The 20,183-nt window shown below is 27.4% G+C and overlaps 1 protein-coding gene across 2 annotated transcripts in view; it reads left to right on the top strand.

The window, feature by feature from the left end:
- LOC123297253 (KAT8 regulatory NSL complex subunit 1) overlaps nucleotides 1-9,198 on the top strand; it is a 54,272-nt gene extending 45,074 nt beyond the window's left edge. For both annotated transcript variants that reach the window (XM_044878843.1, XM_044878844.1), the window contains exons 5-7: nucleotides 4,075-4,441; nucleotides 5,607-5,688; nucleotides 8,382-9,198. In XM_044878843.1, the coding sequence (XP_044734778.1) occupies nucleotides 4,075-4,441; nucleotides 5,607-5,688; nucleotides 8,382-9,029 (1,097 nt within the window). In that variant the 3' untranslated portion in view covers nucleotides 9,030-9,198. The remainder of the gene's footprint in view (nucleotides 1-4,074; nucleotides 4,442-5,606; nucleotides 5,689-8,381) is intronic.
- Nucleotides 9,199-20,183: the final 10,985 nt, after the last annotated feature.

Genomic DNA, 20,183 nt, shown 5'->3' with positions numbered 1-20,183 from the left:
CAAAGAATATTTTTCTATACTGCTTTTCATGACAATTCGAATTTTTAATTTTGCCTGTTTTTTACTCAAAATTATTAAAAGTTCACTATTAAATTATCAATTTGTCCAGTTTTTACATTCCGTACTACACTAGTTATAAAATTAAAAAAATGAACTTTTATAACTAGTGTGTTATGGAATGTAAAAACTGGACAAATTGATAATTTAATAGTGTTATGTATATTCAAATATTTCAATAAATTTGCAAATAATGCGTTTGGATCAAAATAATTAAAAATATAAATTTTGCCATGAAAATCGTTGTATGTGTATAAAAAAAATATTCTAAGTAACTTTTTTAAATAATCTCGAAACATTTCTGACGCTAGGCAAAATAATAAGATTCGGCCCTATTTGTCAATTTTTAGTAGACTGAGTTAAAGTTCTCATTTCGGTTAAGTATCTTAAAAAATGTGATTCATCGGCCCTGTATGAATGAGCAAAATTTCAAATCGATATTCCTATGAATAACGAAAATATGAGGGTGTTTTCATCTTAAATGCTTCGCATTGTTTATTTATTTTGGATTACAATCAAATCAGTATGGAAATATCTTCTATATATAAACTTTCTAAAAGTTTTGAATTATAAAAATTTTCTCATAGACCTGTTCATGTTCAAGAGTAAATTATGTTTAGTGTTAAAATTTGTTAATTAATGTTAAAAACTGATTCAAAAATAAGATTCCCAAAAAAGTAATTATTGTTTTTAAAAAGCATTTAACATTCAAGTTTTATATTGAATTTAAAATATGTAAGAGTTTTTCATCACGCGTGCAGCACTTAAACACAATTTTATTTTATAATTAGTTCTTAGTTCAAAAACTTCAAACGTCTGAAAAACCCGTACCAAAAACGGTAAATTTATGCTAAACTGTCGCAGAGTCGTGCTTATCTGTGGGTCATTATAAGGTTAATGTTCTAAAGCAAATATTTTCACAATCGTTAAATAAGCTAAGTGCTACGTTATATTAGCGCTCGATTTTATTCTCTTATTTATTTATGGGCTCTTGTTCCAAACAAAAGTTGTTCGGATGAGAGTTAGGCACCTTAGATTAGACCACAACCTTGAAGGAAAGTTAAAAGTATATTCGATTTCTTTACATGTAAGGGATAGATGAAAATTTAAAATTATAAAGTTGTTCCTTCTAAAAATAGTAATATTTTTTGTTTGAAACATTTTTTTTTTTGAAATATGAATAGATTCGGCAGAAAATGAATGTAAAAATATATGAAAAAGCCTTTGAATTTTTAACTATGTTTGGTCATGATCCAGGGATAGACCTTTTGATCGATTTGCTTTTGTTTCGGACAGTTGTCAAAAAACTATTCAATCTAAGAAAGTTAAATATATTTTGTCTTTTTCAATCAGCGCTTTTTGACAAGGATAGGAAATAAAATATATGACTTTACTTGATTGAAAACAGTCCGAAACAAAAAAGAATCATTTTGTAAATGAAAAGCCCTATTTTGAGATGCTCTTTTGAATATCAAAGTACATTTTTTTTTTTATAATTTCACCAAAACTCGAAATTGGAGCTAAAATTTAATTGTTTTCGTAAATTTGTATATTCAATTTCTGTGGAACCTCTTCATGGGTCGAAAAAATGTTTCAAACAAAAAGTGATGAAAAGTGAGTGGTGTTTTTATAAGGAACAACTTCATAATTTAAAGTTTACTTCTATGCCTTACCTATTAAGAAATAGACTGCACTTTTTTAACTAACATCCAGGGTCAAGGTCCAATCCAAGATGCCCATGAATTCCTCAACTTTGTTACGAACGACTTAAGCTTGAAATATTTTTTATATTTGACTTATCTTAGAAGCAAGACCTTATTAAAGTGTGACTAAGAACTCCTGGGACATACTGTATAGTAAGGATGTTTCTTTACTTCCTTCCTCTAAAAACTGACAGTGAAATATTACAAATGTTTTTTTAATGATTCTGAATTGAATAATATATTGACCTCAATTTCAGTCTAAGATGGTTTTAGAGAGAGCCGTAAATCAATTTTATTAGAAAATTAAAAATCTTTAATATTAGCATTAAAACGTAGTTTTGGATATCAAAACAACTTTAACACATCAAAAGCATTTGAAAGGATCAAAATTAAATGCAGACGAAGAAATTTGTTTCTCTTATTTCCTGTAAAATTTTGTTTTTTTAGAGATAACGCTTATTATCTTATGAAGGAAGAACAATTAATGTATTATGAAAGGAAGGACTAACAATAATAAATGCCATATAAAATAAATCGAAACGTTCACTCTCTACTGATGTCTCTTAAGTTACACGCATCAAATTTCGATCGACAAGTTGTTTTTACCAAACAAGGATACGCATTTCAGACAGGTTATTTATTATATCGCCACAAATACGAAACTTGTCGTATTGATATTGGTTTACTTTAAACACGCAAACCATCGACATCAAGGCATGTTTTTTATTTGAATAATAAATATATATTTATTTTAAAAAAATCGATGCATATAATATCTAAAACTAGATAGATGACGGTAGTCAATTTAATGCCTGGAAACTATTTTCAAAATATTTAATTGGTAAAAATAATGATTATATATCTAAACTCGCTTTGCTTGCAAGAGGATTGATTCCTCTCTTGACCCTTGTAGGGGATTAAAAATGGTATTGCTCTTACTGAAGAAACTTTCTAACTCTAATTGAAGCGCTGTTATTCTACCCTTATATATTAGTCTGAAATAGTACCTGAATGTAATCGAGTAACAAATTTATTTTTTGATACTTCAATTTTCCTATTGGAAAATACCATCGTTTGATTTCCCAGGAAAGTTATAGTATGCGGGTTCAATTATATGTAATTTTCAATGATAACATAACTTCATTTCTAACGGAATACTCAATTTCCACAATTCCGTCCACCTGTCTGTTCGTTAACTGAAATTTTAATTTATGTTCCTAAAAAGGGCAACTTTATAATATGTATCATAATGTAATGAAATGTATTTGCAAAATACAAAAATACTTTTCCAAAATTATTTGAATACTAATTTGTTTTTAGGAAAATCTTTACAAATAAATGATGAGCTTGAGTGTTTTGAATATTTTTTACTTCAATGTTACATATTAAGAAATATATACAAAATCGAAAATCGAATCCATGACCTCTGGCATTATTCCAGTCTAGCCCTATAACCATCTGTGCAAACAGATGTATGCAAACTGGGTAAATTTCTTTCAAATATTGAAATTGTATTTGTATTTAAAATAAATGAACTAGAAATAAATGTTGAATTACAAACAAAGATTGTAGTGAAATTAATTCAAAGTATTTACAAAAAATCTAAATATTCATGACCACTAGAAATTCACTTAATAGCTGTTGGAATGATGAGATACTCTCGCATATTTGTTTAATATTAACTTTGTTAGCCTGTTGTAAATTATTTCCAGGCTAATGTATTTTACCGAACTCTTTCTTAATAGTAAAATACAAAAATAGCAGCAATAGAAAATAGTTTCATTATTAGATCGTAAGATGGTGACAAGTTATATCCCCATTTTATAGATTCTTGGTCGACGATGACTCAAAAATTAGTTTTGATCAGATTGAGGGAAACATACTAAAAAATTAGTTTTCCATTTACAAGACAATTTTGCCTTGTTTCCTGTTAATTGAATAATTCTTTAAAAATATACATAGAAAAACGATACCCATAATGTTACAAATGGCAAAAAAGTTCTAAAGAAAACAAGGCGATAAAAGTATTTTAGAAGCGTTATACTAATCGAAGATAGGAAAGTGGATACCGTGTAGCCCACAAAAAATATTCACATGAAGTCTGCAAATGCCCAAGTAAAATTAAGTGCCTGGAAAATGGAAAACGATTTTTTAGCCACGCATTTTACTATCAATATTCTCCTCATTTTAGTCAAGACTAAAACAATTGTTAGCCATCTCCGAGGCAGAAACGAGAAAGTTTGGCCCAATATTCCGTCACTATCGTACGGGGTCTATATAATTATCATCAATGACAATATTTTTCTTCCAACAGAAATAAAAAATAGATTGGCGCGAGGTCGAAAACCGAATCGTAATAAAACGCAAGCGCAACTATTGGCACGGTTAAATAGAAAAAAGCCAGCGGAAGTGGCATTAGCACAATTACAAGCATTATCTGGTAATGATATTGATGCGAATGAATTGGATGAGTATGATAATGTAACGGCGGCATCGGGTAGTAAGCATCCTTCACCGGCTGCATCACCGCCACCATATTCATCAGAACGACTGTCATTCAATCGAGAATATCGAAGAAATCGCATCGATTCATATGATATTGATAATATTGTAATACCGTATAGTGTTGCTGCGTCTACACGTGTTGAAAAATTGCCTTACAAAGAAATATTAACACCAAAGTAAGTTTTATTCAATTAATCATTTATTAGTACAATTAAATTAAATATCAATTGTAGTTTGTTTAGTTTAATTCAGTAGTAGAGTAGTTATTTACATAATTATATTATTATAAGTCCTTTTTATTATTTTTATTACGGTTTAAAATATTATACAGAATGTTTCTTTTTACTTGACATAAGCATAGAAGTCAAAAAAAAAGTTGTCCCGAAAAATGCTTAAAAAACAATTGGAAGCAAACACTTGCTTTGAATCATACTGGTAAGGATTAGAACACTTCAAATTAGAAAGTTGTTCATGATTTAAAAGGTAACATATTTTTAAACAAATAGCCCAGTTAAGATAATAGGCTATTTGATAGTATGAAAAATAATATCTCCAGTAAACCCTTAAAACTAAAATAAAATACTAAAATAAGATAAAAATATTTGTAAACCGCTCTGTAACAAAGTAAACATTTATTTTGTTACAGGGCGGTTTTGATTTTAGTTTTAAGGGTTTAATGCAACTGGAGGCGATTACCGAAGCAATCGAAGTCGATTTAGCTAATTAATAATAATTATTTTTTGTATAAGCGTAAAAGATGTGCGCCTAATAACATAATAATTTTTATTTGAAACATTTTTCTCAATAACACTATTTTTCAAGCACACTATATAGGGTGCTCTGAAAGATAGACAACAGGTAAAGTGGAGTGGAATTAAATTAAAATAAACCGATTTAGTTGAATATAAATAACCATTTTAATGACATTTATTGATTTTATTGAACGTAATTTCTATTAATACATGAAAATGTCTGTGTTGTTTTGGACACTTAAAGCGGAATTATTAGCGCTTACGAAAAATAATATTCATTTTTTCCAATGAAAAATATTTTCATACTCATGAATTAAAGCGTGGAAGCGTTCAATATGAACACAGGCATATTCTGACTTTTGATGATTGATAAATGACTTTAATTGAAGTCTTTTATTAATCTTTTAAGAGGTTCTCTTTTAAGACATTTTTTCAATTTGTATTTTACAACCAGCTCAATACTTCTTTAATTTTAATTATATTTTATACGTTTTTGAATATTAATTATTTTAAGTTAAATATTATTGGATAAAAATTTCAAAACTGATTAAAAAAATATTTGAATAACAAGAAAATTTGTATCTTTTAGGTGGCGAGTGGTAGACATAGAGCCAAATTCTGAAACGATTGAAAGCAATAGCATTCTTGTGACAGAAAACCAAGAAAATGAGGTTAGTTTTATATATTAAGTGAATTATTTACTACTCTATTATTTGTTTATGTGCACGGTATAATTATTCTAATAAGTGTTTCTGCATGCCTAATTAAGTCTACATTTATTCAACCGAATATGATATAATAATAGATAGTGAGCTCTTGATGAAACTTGATTTTAGAAATTTTTATCTACTAATTGCAGGATTGATAAAGGCAAGTTTGGTATAAAAGAAAAGTGAGATATTATGATTTAAATATCGAATTTATGAATATCGAGGATTTGCTAAAAGAAAATCGTACATCACAAGTGAAATTTATAAAATTGTAAAAAACCTCGACAAATGCAGTTTTTTCCTTGTAGTTCTCTCCAAACTGAACTAATTTTCTTGAAACATAGCTAAAAACATTTTCTATTAAATTACCTTTTAAACAAACAAAAAAATCAGATTAGGACCTACGATGTCAAGCACACATAGCGGTTAAACATATAACAATTCTCTTTTTGCGGTGGGGTTAAAAACAAATAACAGAAAATAATTGTCAAAAGATAAAAAATTTACAGAAATTATAAGAATAGGGTTTGCTGCCTTTAAGTTGTTTTTATTATGAATTTATTTTGTATATTGACTTTTTTTGACATAATAGGCATAAAATTAAAAAAAAAAATCGTCAAAACACGAAAATTCGATACAATTTTTATTAAGAAATAATTTTTTTGATTACCAAACTTACATTAATCAATCCTAAATAATAATAAATAAAGCTTGTGACAAATAATGTTTATTTGATTGACTTTAACATAATTTTAACACTTTTGTTAGAATTTTAAGAAATTTAAAATAACGACAGTACCTGCACACGATGCCTCATTTTAAACAATCTTAACATTTATAATTTTATATATTTAAATCCTTTGAGATGGGGAAAATAAGTGCGATCAATTCGATTTGAGAATTGTAATATTTAAAAAAATAAAAATATTTTTTATAATCATAATAGTAGTAAAACATAATAGCGATGCCGCAAATGGATCTCTGTCACGTGAAGACGAGACGTCTCCGTTTAAGAGATGCTATTTTATGCAGATGAAGCTATAGGATTCTGCCGAGGCCAGACGCCATGTAGAAAGCCCACAGATTTTCCGCCGGAAAATTTTTTCTTAACCTGACGCCCTGCAGGTGCAAATAACATGTGTGATAGATCACTTCACCAGATAATTATCCGATCCTTGACCCATCCGTATATAGTTCGAGAGGGAATGAAATGATTACCTTAATTTGCGACCAAAACGGTAAATCGGAACAGTGCAGTTATACTCCCACGATCTGTGTTCGTCCTACAGTGCCCCTGTCTTTTGTACCTCCTAAGTCGGTAGGCAACAATTTTTTCATTAATTTATCTTTAAAATCATTATTGAAAACATATTCAGCTATATTGTTTAAAATGAGCAATTTATTGTATGTTTGATATTTTGCAAGGCATGTGTAATTTTATAATAATTATATATATCACTCTTTCAAAATTGTAAAAATAAATTCATAAGTAAAATTTTATTTTTGGTTCAATTTGATCCTATTTTTCTTGGTATCTATTTAGGATCGTACTAAATGGTTAAAAAATAAATAAACAATTTGTATCTTACTAATGAAACATCGATGTTCGTTCCAGAAGTTATGAAGAACTTCAATTGAAAAATTAGGAAAAAATAAAACACTCATTAGAATCATTATTTTTACGTTGTTATTAACCAGAGTATAGGTTAATGAGATCCGGAAGAATAAACGAAAATCTATCTATGTATGTAGCTTTTCTGTTATACGTAATTCAATATAGAAAATATCTCGTAAAATAATCTTCACATTTAAAAAAAATTGTAATATACAGTTTTTCTTGAATTTTCTTCAGTCAGAAAATAAAGTTCTGCTTGAAAATCATTCAAAAAGACTTTTCATTGGCAAAATTGATATTTTAGCCCAAACAAAGACCATTTCAAGTTATATTTAATAAAAAGAATAACAAGACTTTTTAAATTTGGTGGCCACATTACTGGAAAACCTGGAAATGCCAGGAAATTGAAATTCTACTATAAAAGACAGGGAATTCCGTAAAAAAAAGAAAAGTCAGAGACTTTTAGCAAACTTCTAAAAGTATTTTTATAATTTTATTTTTCCATATGAATTATTTAAAAATGGCGCATGTGATTGGCGCAATATCTTGAGTCACATTTAGTATTAAGATTTTTCGTACTTGTTATTTGCAAAATTTTCGTTCCATTTTCTTTCAAAGCAATTTAAAAGCACGAATTTGGTCAAGGAATTTTTTTAATTATTCAACTGGAAAACATTGAAAATTCAGGGAATTTCATTTTGGAAAAATGTGGCCACTTTGTTAATGGGAGAATAAAGCGAACAATTATTGCATTAAATATTCCCACCACTATATTGAATTTTGTATATGAAAACTGTTTGTATATTTAGTTTCATGCATTCGTTCGGATGGCAACGTATTTCCGATAAAAAAATTTCGGATTAAAAGCACATAAACTTGAAAAAAATATTTTCAAATGATGCATAAAAACAAGGTGTTTGAAAGAAATGATATATAAATATATTTCGTCACTACCACTGATTAAAATTACATTCTTTAATTTGATTATGTTACAACTTGGTTACAACTTTTACTTATATTTATTAAATAATTTTTTTAGGAGGAAGATATTAGTGATGAAGTTATGTTAACACGCCATGAAAAATGTGAGATCGAAGAACGTAAGAAGTTTATGAGCTACATCAAGTTTCCATTAACTGGTCCTAGATCACGAGCAAATCGTCGTACTGATAGTCGAGCCGAATCAAGTGGAGCAAATACACCCGATCCAATGTCACCACATACTGGAGAAATTGGCGAAACATCAAATTCACCATTAACATCACCGCCAGCGACACCTATGAGCACAAGTAATGTAGATGATTTAATATTAAATCATTCAATTGGCACGTTAAGACGACGCACAGCATCACAGTCAAAATGGGCGCGTGAACGTGAAACTCGTGAGGATTTGCGTTGTATAACACCCGATCATGTTGAAGTACCACCATATGAAAATCGTGATTTTCCTTTATCTGATACTGTGTATGAAAAAATGTTGGGAGCTATGCCAGAAGGCCATCCGTGTCGACTAGAGCTTAGAACCAATGAAGATGATGATGATGATTATCCCTCACCGTCAGTATATCCCCCACCACCGGTTCCAATGGATTCGGAAACATCAACTGATTCAATATTAGGTGAAGAAGATCCTAATGATCCTGAATGGATGGTTGTAAAAAGAATTCGGGATAGACCAAAAAGATAAATTAGAGATATTTTGTGTGATTTTGTTTTATTAGTGAAAATAAATATGATTGTGTTGTTTTTGTGACAAGTAGCTCAAAATTTGAGCAAAGTGTATTATTATTTAACTACAATTACACTATATACAGTTAAACATTAATTATTATCCCTGTAAAATAAACAAACAAAAAATTTAGATTAAAAAAAATAATTGATCATAAATTAAGACAGGTACTTTATATTACATAATATTCTAATAATTAGTTTTTTAATTTTTTTTCTTAATCATCTATAAAAATTTCACCAATTTATTTACACCTGCGCATTAATTAATTATTATTAAAATATAATATTTTAGTCAGGTAAATAAATGTACAATTCTTTTATTTCAACTATTTTTATTTGCGTTTGAAATTTTCAGTTGTTTTTTTAAAAGAAACCAGTGTTTTATTATTTAAAATGAAAAGCATAATATTTATTAATATTATTTCATTCACCCATCAACATTTTTATTATTTAATTTTGTAATAAACGACCGAAAAATAATTCATGCCTACATAACATGCGATAATTTCTCCTCCAAATTATTAATTTTTTTTTTAAAAGAAAGTGCATATGATTTTTTATCAAGACAAATATTCGGGGGTTCAATCTCATATCTCAGAAAACTTGGTTTTTTAAAACTTTTGGTAAATATTAAGACCGTGGTCAGGAGTATTAGTTTTTCATGGAAAGTTACATAACAATCATTCGAAAATTGTTTAATTTTCATAGGGAGAAGTGAAAATGATCTCCTTAGGTAAATTGTAATTTAAATAATTGTAAGTAGATTTTTTAAACAATTGAAAGTACATTTACCAGAGTCTTGTTGCAATAATCTAGATAGCTAAATTGTGTGTAGTGGTTTACCAATACACACAACAGTAAAAAAGTGGCGCCTATTCGTTGACTACTGTTCCCAAACTAATATTTTGGTGTAATTTTCGAATTACGACAGAAGAGTTTTGAAAAAAATGCCCTAACATGCTTATTATCTATTATCGTTATGCATTTTTAAGGGTAATTTAATACTGAAATATTATATTTTTTTAAGACTAATTAGTCTGGCTGCCCGTAGTCGCTGCATATATTGTTATTGATAAATTTTCCTCTAACATTTTTTTTTGTGGATACTTATTTTTTGTTATTTGAATAGGAAGATAATTAAACAAAAAATGTAAAAATAAGTTAGTTTGACACTCGATAAAATGGATAAAATGGTGCCTGGTGTCCAAAACCGTGAAAATGCAATTAACTTTAATTTTCAAAGTTTTCGAAAAAAGGCCCACCCTTTTGGAGTGCTCCGACAACGGATATACCGTTTTGTTAAAAGGCAAAATTATTTTTCCACATGTTTTTTCGTTAAGGTACATGAGCTACAATTGTTCTAAATAAATTTAAATATTATGTTTACACGTAGCCTAAGTTTAAACTAAATACGCCTCTAATGTACCTTGAAAAAAGCGGGTATCTATTGGATCATTTTGTCCGGATTCCAAGAATTTGTACAGAATTTAAAGTAACCGCTTAAAAATTTTTTTAGAGATGAATCAATAATAACGTATGCTTACGAACACTGTGACAATGTCTACATAAAAAAGAAACAATGAATTGAATATTTTCTCGTGTAAAAACCTAAGTTTTCTAATATACTAGATTGAGTTAGAGAACCCTCGAATTGTAATTTGTAAATAAAATTCGGGTCAATATAATTAAATCGAAGTCATTAATATCATTGTATTACTCTATTTTATTATTACGTCATTTTATTTTGATAATAATACAAAAATATTCTAAACTGTCTCACCCCATTTGCTCATTTAAATGTTCCCTTTAACAGTTACAGACTTTCTAAGTTAACATACTCGATTACTGATATTACATAAATAATTTGGAAGATTTAATTTCGAGAATAGTTCAGTTAAAAAGAAAAATGAAATTAATTTTGATTGAAATGTAATAAAATCAGTTAATACTAAATTACGAATCGATCCATTCATACCACTCCATTTTTGAGAAATTTTTAAACCTTTATTTACTATCTTCAATAAAAGCTTAAAATTTCTAAAATAATTTTCTTGTGTCACCCGTTACTTGTAAAACGCAAATGATCGGTAAACAAATACACCTTTCAAAATTAATTCGTACTGTGATAATAAAATTTAAACTTTTTATTCAATCAATAATTTTTTCAGTTATAGAAAATATAGTCAAAAATTTTAATTGTTTATAGAATTCGTCTTTAAAGTTAACAAAAAAAAAAGGGGGGAAGTGTGCTCAAATAAAGGATACGATTCGTAAACTAATTGTATAAGTCAGTGGCACTCACTTAATTTAAAATATTTTGTATAAATTAGACACAAAAAAATGTTTTAATCAAAGAGAGACGTTTTATAGTGAGAGACTAACTTGAATTTGACGTTGGTCTTTTTACATTTTTTGAAATTATAATAAATTTAGCTGAACATTTGAGTTCAAACTCTTATTTGTAGTTGTGTTGTCATTCGACTTTGGAGAAATATATTGGATTTTCGATTAAATACGATTGATAGATTTTATTTACATTCAATTTCTTTATGACGACCAACTTTCTAATTTCAAGTATTGTTTTGTCTATCAAAAAAGTTTTAAGGTTAATTTAAGATCTTCCCTTTGAACCGAACAACGTTTGAACCACTTTTTTGTAATTAAATTATTTTACAAAGGTATTTTTAATTAAAAGGTTGCTAAGGAAAAACTGTATACATAATTCTATTCCTTATGAATTTCATTTTTCAAAGTGTGAACTATGAATTAAAATAACAAAGCTTTATTAGAAATAAGGAAAATAGTTATATTAAATTACTTACGCTTAAAATTCAATTAATTTCATATGCACTTCACTTCACTTATACTGTTAATTGAATTGATGACTTCAAATTATTAATTACAATAGAAAGAAATGAATATATAAATATATATATTTTAATTAATACATAATCATGAAATTAATCAATACTTTTATGTGAACTTTTATTAATTTATTTATAACATCGAGTTTAAATTATCAATCATCATTTTGTTAATATATCGATAAAAACTTGCCAAATAAAAAAATATTTTAACAATTTTGAAACAAGAAGTTTTTTTTTTGTAAAACGATAAAAAATTAAGTCCCTAGTTTTTAGAATTACTATCCCAGATCAGGGATACGTGTTAATATTTATATAACGACAAAAATTTAATAGAGTAATACTTTTATTCATTGTTTAAAAATTATATTTATGTAAATAATCCCCGATTACAAATTTTCAATTGAGTAGATGACTGATATCAAATTTGCAATCAGGGTTTATTTTAAATGTTGAACAGATTTGTTAGATAAAACAATTTTCTTTAAAATAATTGATAGTCTTCTCTCTTCGATCTTTATCGTTATATGAAGTATCGGCACGTGTTCCAGATCTAGGATGGCAATTTTAAAAATGTGGGATTTAATTTTTTACTATTTTACGAAAAATGAAAGTTGTTGTTCCAAAATTTTCAAGTTTTTATCGATCTATAAAAACCATTTTTCATTGACAACTTTGGAATATAATACTTAATAATAATTAAAACAAAACCAATTGTGGATGGAAAAATAAAAATAAATACAGTGATAAAAATTTTATAGATTATTTTTAGTTAAAAATGAACTTTTTGTTATTACAGGATCTGTAAAAAAAAATGTGTAGTTAATTTGACTACAGGATTGTATTTGTTATAGTATGCTTTATACATAAATTTTTTTTGTAAATTTTAGAAAACTTGTTTCAACTGATTTTTTTATTGAATTCTGAAAAGTATATTAAAAATTTTGTCTAAAATATGTTTACCTGTACCTTTCAAAATGTCATTTAAATAAAGTTTACGTTGGTGAGATCACAATATAATAAATGGGGTTCATTTTTAACATGTGCTAAATCTTTCAGGAGCTGTTTCTTTAAACATATCTGATATTTTTCGAATATTTTAAAAATTAATCTTTATAAAATTGAAATCAAACCATAAACTAGAGCAAAAAATCGTACAAAAACATTCCTTTTGAATACTTGTAAAAATCAGCCGTCGAAGTCATTCCACAGAATGTACTTTAAAAGCGTGTTAAAAATTTTAAATGTGATTTCTTGCTTCATTTTATGAAAATTTATCCCTTTAAAAAATATATTTGTGTAATTTCAGTTCTTGTGGCGCGGAGAGTTAGGAAATAAAAGTTAAAAACATTATCGTTATGTATGTAATTTTTACTTAAAATAATAAGTTAAAATCAAATAATATTTTTTCTCAAAGGACCGTGGACAAATAATAATATATATTTTTTTTAGTATATTTTATTTGGATAAATCTAACTTTCTGTTCTAGAATCGTACTAAATAGAAAACAAAAACCAGGATACTTCAAGTTAATATATTCATTCAATTTATAATTCTTTGAAATTATTTTCCCTTTTTTAGTGACAAAATGATAGCAATTAAAATAAACAATGGGAATGTCATATTTACATTATACAAAATAATCACAACCACTCTTACTATATTGGCATGGAGATGGATAAAATTAATTACGCTTAAAATAGAATTTGAAAAAAAGCTGCCTTAATTTCGATATCTTGACGTATTCCTCTAATTTTAAAAATCAATAATTACTTTTTGTTTTAGAATCAAATATTACTAACGCTTTTAATTATTTAAAATACTATCAAACGAAATACTATCCAAGTCTTTACACCTCATAGAAGCGCATTGAGAAACATGCGCTTATCCCATATTTCATAATTACAAGTAATTTTTAAAATTTTTATTTTGATAATATTCTAATATAAATGTTTATCTTTTTACCATCTTATAGATGATATACTTTTTTTTTTGTAAAAAATTCCGGTTTGATAGTTGGTAGGATTAACTATACTAAAACAAGATTTTGGTTTCCTCTGCCTGGTAAACCCAGCGTTTTCGAGATATTATCCTGTAAGAAGAGATTAAATTAAAAATTTTTGAATGACCTCTTAACTGAATATTACCGAGTACCAAATAAACGTATAATTACGCGAAATTTTTATTTTAACCCCTTGGGGTGTTGACGAACAAAAGTTTTTCTTTGTCACCTACAACCATTTTACCATCAGTCTAAGAGTTGTAAAATCTTCACGACTCGAAAAGTCAGTCTCGAAATAAGAATTATTGAGTAGGAAATTAAATTTAGAGTTTGGGGAAAAATATATGTTGTAAATAATGCATTGAACTAATTTAATGTCAAATTAATTAAAAACTGGTTAAAAAAGCATAGAGATAGGGACATAGGCATCTTGTCTAATTTATCTTAAGAATGGAACATATAAAATAAAAATTTTACATTGATTGGGTCGATACCTGAAGAAAATCGAATTTAAATGTAAAATAAAAAGTTCCATTTAGTAAATTTTCTCATAATCATAGCAATTTTTTCCACAAGTTAGTAAATGACACTGGAGATCCTAAACCTAAAACATGTATATCCAAAAAAGCGCAACGCCACGTAAATCGTAATGAGGTCGGTTTTCCTTTTATGGCATATATTTAAGAGGATAAGTTCGAGGACCAGTGGCATTTGGCATCTTTTTTTCCAATTGCCATGTGTGTAATTATAGTGAAAAAGAAAAAATGATTTGCAGTGAAAAGCTAAGTAAGGTATGTATGAAGAATTCATTATATAATTTTATTTTTTCAAATTTGTAATATTTTTAAATAAAAATTGGCATTAAATTAGTTTAATGAATTAATCAATTATTTACGATATACGGTTTCTCCAAATACCTGCTAACACTTTTAAATTACCCTTGTTTCATAATTTAGAAAGACCAATTGGTTTTATCTTAAGACTACCGTGAAACATTGATAAATTCGTAGACCTTAAACAAATATTTTTGTGGGCCTCACAATAACCACTCATATTAGTGGCAGAAATTTCTAAATCGCGAAAAATTGCCATTTTTGCCACTTGCCTTCCTTATGGTTATTATTTTCCAATGATAGGTTCTATCATATAATTCGATTTGGTAAATAAATTAATATAATTATTTTCTCGATTCACTTGGAAAAATTATTTTCAGTTCTCTCCTAGACAAAAACGAGAAAATGAGGCTCACTTACCTCATTAAACAGGTGAGGAAGCCTCTTTTTTAAATTTGTAACAAAAACATTCAGAATTTTGTATTGTTTTAAGAAATAAAAAAATGAGAAATTTAATGTTTGCTATAAATATCTGGACACATCCAAAATGATAACCTGACGTCACAGTCGTCAGCTCGTTACCAACGTTTATAAAGAAAGAAGGTTACCGTATATCAAACAACAAGGTCTCCGTGGATCATGGGCTTCCTATTCCCAAATTACTTAAAGAAAAACAAATGAAACCAAACAATTGACTGAGTTAATTGTTGAAATACCCTGAATAGAAAGTGTTGAATGTCATTACTTACATTATTTTTAATAAATTAGAAAGAAGAGTTTAAAAAACCAATACAATTATTGCAGCCTTTCGGTCGTTATTTGTTTTGGCTTTCAAAATTTTGAGAACGTATTTTCTAGATATTTTTTAAGAATCTTTCACAAAACCAGTAGTTATGAAGACACAATGGCAAATTTCCAATTCCCTATCTTTTATAGTTTTCTAGAAAATGAACGCCAAGTTTTGTCCTACTTTGTACCCTCACGGGTAAACAATAATGTAGACAAAAAAATGTTTCAAACAAAAGTTGTTTATTTTTTTAAAGGAACATTTAAAATTACTTTTTGAGGAAAATTCTAGGTAGATTTGCTAGTATTCTTTTGTTTGTAGTTATCTGGGATATCTTGGATAATATTAATTTTATTTTTCTAAATAGAATTAAAAATATTTCTTCATTAAAATATGTAAAATTGTTAAGCTAGTTTTCTATAAATATAGTTATTTAGTATAAACAATTCTCAGTATTGTAATTGCACTTGAAAAATGTGTACAGCATTCTTTTAAATTAATGAAAAAAAGAATGTAAATCAAATTGATATTTCGCTTGTATAAAATGTAAGAAAGATCTATAGAATTATTAATTATTATAGATCATACCATAAGAAGTACAACATTATTACAACATTTGTATTTATAATAATCAATTTATTTAAAATCCAAAAGATTGTAAATTATAATTTACAAATTGTTCAAAAATTTGTTTAACAAAATTGAAATATATATTATATAAATTTAAAAAATGTGGATGTTTTTCTTTCTTAAGACCAAATTGAAAATTATAGTCCAAGAGCTGATAAAACAAATGTCGATTGGTTGTCTGATAATCTTTGAAAGATTGTCTATGTATTCTAAATAAAATTAACTGTAGCTGTAGGTCAAACGATTTCCTCTAAAAAATTACGAGTACTGAGTAAAACGAGACATAACTTTATCAATATTTTCTAACTAAAAAACAATTTTACAAGCTAGTCGCCTGGTTAGGTTTGGTTAATTTTTTTGAGAATGACTTTTTGGGTCATTTTGTTCCCCGAGGTGAGAAAATATGACCGTTTTTATTTTTTTCCGTTTTTTTAATGATTTTTTTCGAATAGGAGGTTGACTCTAAAAATAATATATATGTCGCGAAAGAAAACGGTTTTTATGTTGTTTCACCTCGATTTCACAGAAAGGTGCAGTTATTAAAAAAAATAAAAAAAATCTTGTAGATTTAGGTCAATATAACCTAAAAATACCATTGTAGTTTTGGTGAATATGTTGATTTCTGAGCTAACTCTGAAAAATTAACACGTTATTCGAGTTAGTTATTTTATCTCGCCTAGAACCGGAGATATTGATCAAAATGTCTTGGGGCCTATCCTGAGCCCAATTTTCGACTTAGAGTAAAAATGCAGAGGTATGTTTGGGTAGGTGCAACATCAGTGTACTGTGTTTATAGAGGAGTATCTTGTCTATTTACTTTGAATTAAAAACTTTTATGGATTTAGACTAAGGGTAAAAAATTCTAAATTTTTGCAAATAAACTTACTATTATTCATTGTTCTCTAAAAATTTGCAACCTTCTATATGCTGTAGCAGTCGGAACGGCTGCTTTAACGAAAATTAAAACTTTTTTTTATATATTTTGAATTTTGTTTTATTTTTTAAATTTTCTATCCTATTTTTTCTTTCAGAACAAAAATATCAATTAATTAATTATTTATTAAAGGTAAGTATTAAGTTAATTATATGGTTATATATAAGCCTGATGGCCGTGTGCGTATAGCACTTGACTATGAAACCAAGGTATGCTAGTTCGTATCTTAGTGTGGCTAACATTTTTAATTTTAAATTAAATGAATTTTTCCTGATGTTAAAAATTTTCCACTTTTTTTATAGTTTAAATTATTTATATAACACGCCCTCTTGCTATAAATAACGTCAGTTATACATATGTCATAAATCACTCACTATTCTGTCAGGGGGAATTTAAATAATCATAAATATATCGCACTCTTTAAAATCATGTCCTCCTGTTACAAAATATTAAAAAATATGAAATATTTACAAAAATGGCTTAAAATTAAAATTTTTTAACATGTCATATAGTTTATCTCACTCATATTCTCCTATTAAAAAATATTAAAATTTGTATTTATAAAATTAAAAAATGCTCCTTAAGACTAAAATTTGAAATTTTATAACAGGAGAACATGCTATATATTTTATCACACTTTTTTGTAACATATTCGCCTATTACAAAATATTAAAAAAATACTTATTTTGATTGAGCTCCGCGATCTTAGCACCTCATGTGCGGAATTTCGATTGACCAATTATACCATCTGAAAGGTCAGAAATTGGTCATAAAAGGTCAGTTGGTCTCATTAATTGGTCAGCATCAGAAAATTTTTTATTAAAGATTAAAGTTTTTCAAGGTCAATTAATAAGTTTAGCACCTCATTCGCAGAAAAAATAAAAAACTCCACCTATGCGCGATCGGGAAGCATTCGCTGATAATTGGTCAGCTAATATAAATAATTGGTCAGTTTAATTTAATATTAAAAAAAATTAAAAAAGTTGTCTCTGTCGTAACGCGCATGCTTTGAGCCGGATGGTTTTATCAGGGCAGTGAGTACTTACGCACAGCTCTTCACTATAAACCAGACAGAGTAGGGGAAATATTTTTTTTATAATTTTTTTTTTTTGATATGTACTACTATCAAATATACATGTATATTTGATAGTAGTACATATCAAAAAAGAAAAAAAATGGATAAAATTTTTACTTTTAAAAAAATGAATTTTTCCTTTTATTTAAATTTTTCACTTTTTTTTTTTTCTACCATGTATATATGAAATATACATAGTATATTAAGTTTAGTCCCAAGTTTGTAACGCTTAAAAATAATGATGTTAGTATAAAAATTTTGTCATAGGTGTTCATAAAATCACCTAATTAGTCCATTTCCGGTTGTCCGTCCGTCCATCCGTCCGTCTGTGGACACGATAACTCAAAAACGAAAAAAGATATCGAGCTGAAATTTTTACAGCGTACTCAGGACGTAAAAAGTGAGGTCAAGTTCGTAAATGAGCATCATAGGTCAATTCGGTCTTGGGTCCGTAAGACCCATCTTGTAAACCGTTAGAGATAGAACAAAAGTTTAAATGTAAAATTTTTTTTCATAAACATCACTGTTTACTCGTGAGGGCGCCAATTAGGCGGAAATTTTATAATAGGTACTATACTTGATTATCAGTTATGTATGTGTCACATGTTTGAATGTGTAATGTGATAAATAAATCAACACTGTCTATGCATGGTATTTCAACAATTAACTCAGTCAATTGTTTGTTTTCACTTGTATTATATATATTTGTACATATGTCACCTATAAAAAATTTGAATGAATAATAATAAAAAAATCAATTTTCGGGATAACGTTTTCAAATTAATATAAATAAATAAATATCGTTATATATTTTAAATTTTGTTTTATTTTATTCTATCCCATTTTTCCTTTCAGAACAAAATTATTAATTAACTAATTAATTTTTTTTTAGTAAAGGTACAAACAAATTCTTATAAAATATAGGTGAGATAAAGAAGTTTGATTGTAAATACGTAATATTCTTTTTGGATTTTCATTTTATTTTTGTGTGGTATATTATTTGGTTTGTAAAAAAAAAGTTGATGCAAAAAAATTTTTTTAAGATGAAATTAATTATATGGAATTATGTGCAAGTAATTCGTAAATAGTTTTTATGTATTTTGATTTCATTTAAATAAAGTTGAAAACTCAAACCCTGTTTTTATTTTATTTTTCCCCATCTCTCTGTAGCTATACAATATTATTTCAGTTAAAAATAGGTGAGTATTTCGAACTTCACGATAGGTAAGTATTTCAAACTTCGTTTGCCATTTTTTTTTGTAATAATACCACTCAAAATTTTCCGAAAATGAGTTTTACTTTTTGTTATATTTTAAGAAAGTCGAAAATATGAATATAATTATTTATTAATACGAATAACAGAGCCTTAATGGTATAATGGTTAGCGTATCTGGCTTCGAATAAATAGTCCCTTGGTTCGAAACTAGGTGAGGACATATATTAAAAAAAAGTTCATTAAATCTTTTAAGCAAAATCTGATTTTTATTTTCATTTTTTTTCAAATTTCCACCACAGCATGTTTGCCTAGTAAATGATGAAAAAATTAGTTTTTTTTCGTTCAAAAACTTCAATTTTTTTCACATTTCTACTAGGAGAACATCAAGGACGGACGGAATAAGTAGTACCTGATAGCAAGGTAATTGTTGTCACCTCGTAAGTCAGAAATTTAGTGGTCTGCACACCCGTGTTTGGTGAGTGTGACCTCTAGTGGGCAGACCAATAACTTTCTGCCAAAATAAAATTTTAGACTTTCGGGGTGAAAACACTTACTCACCTTTCTCCTTATCAGGAACTACTAATTCCCACTTATGTTCTCCTAGTACAAATGTTGAAAAAATTGAAAATTTTTTCGAAATTATATTATTTTTTGAATATAAAATTAAACTGACCAATTATTATTTATATTAGCTGACCAATTATCAGCGAATGCTTCCCGATCGCGCATAGGTGGAGTTTTTTCAATCTTTAATAAAAAATTTTCTGAT

Source organism: Chrysoperla carnea, chromosome 4 (genome assembly GCF_905475395.1).
Source record: "Chrysoperla carnea chromosome 4, inChrCarn1.1, whole genome shotgun sequence".
Classification (NCBI taxonomy): Eukaryota; Metazoa; Arthropoda; class Insecta; order Neuroptera; family Chrysopidae; genus Chrysoperla; species Chrysoperla carnea.
Note: the sequence above shows the minus strand (reverse complement) of the source record. Positions and strands in the feature narration are given on the sequence as shown.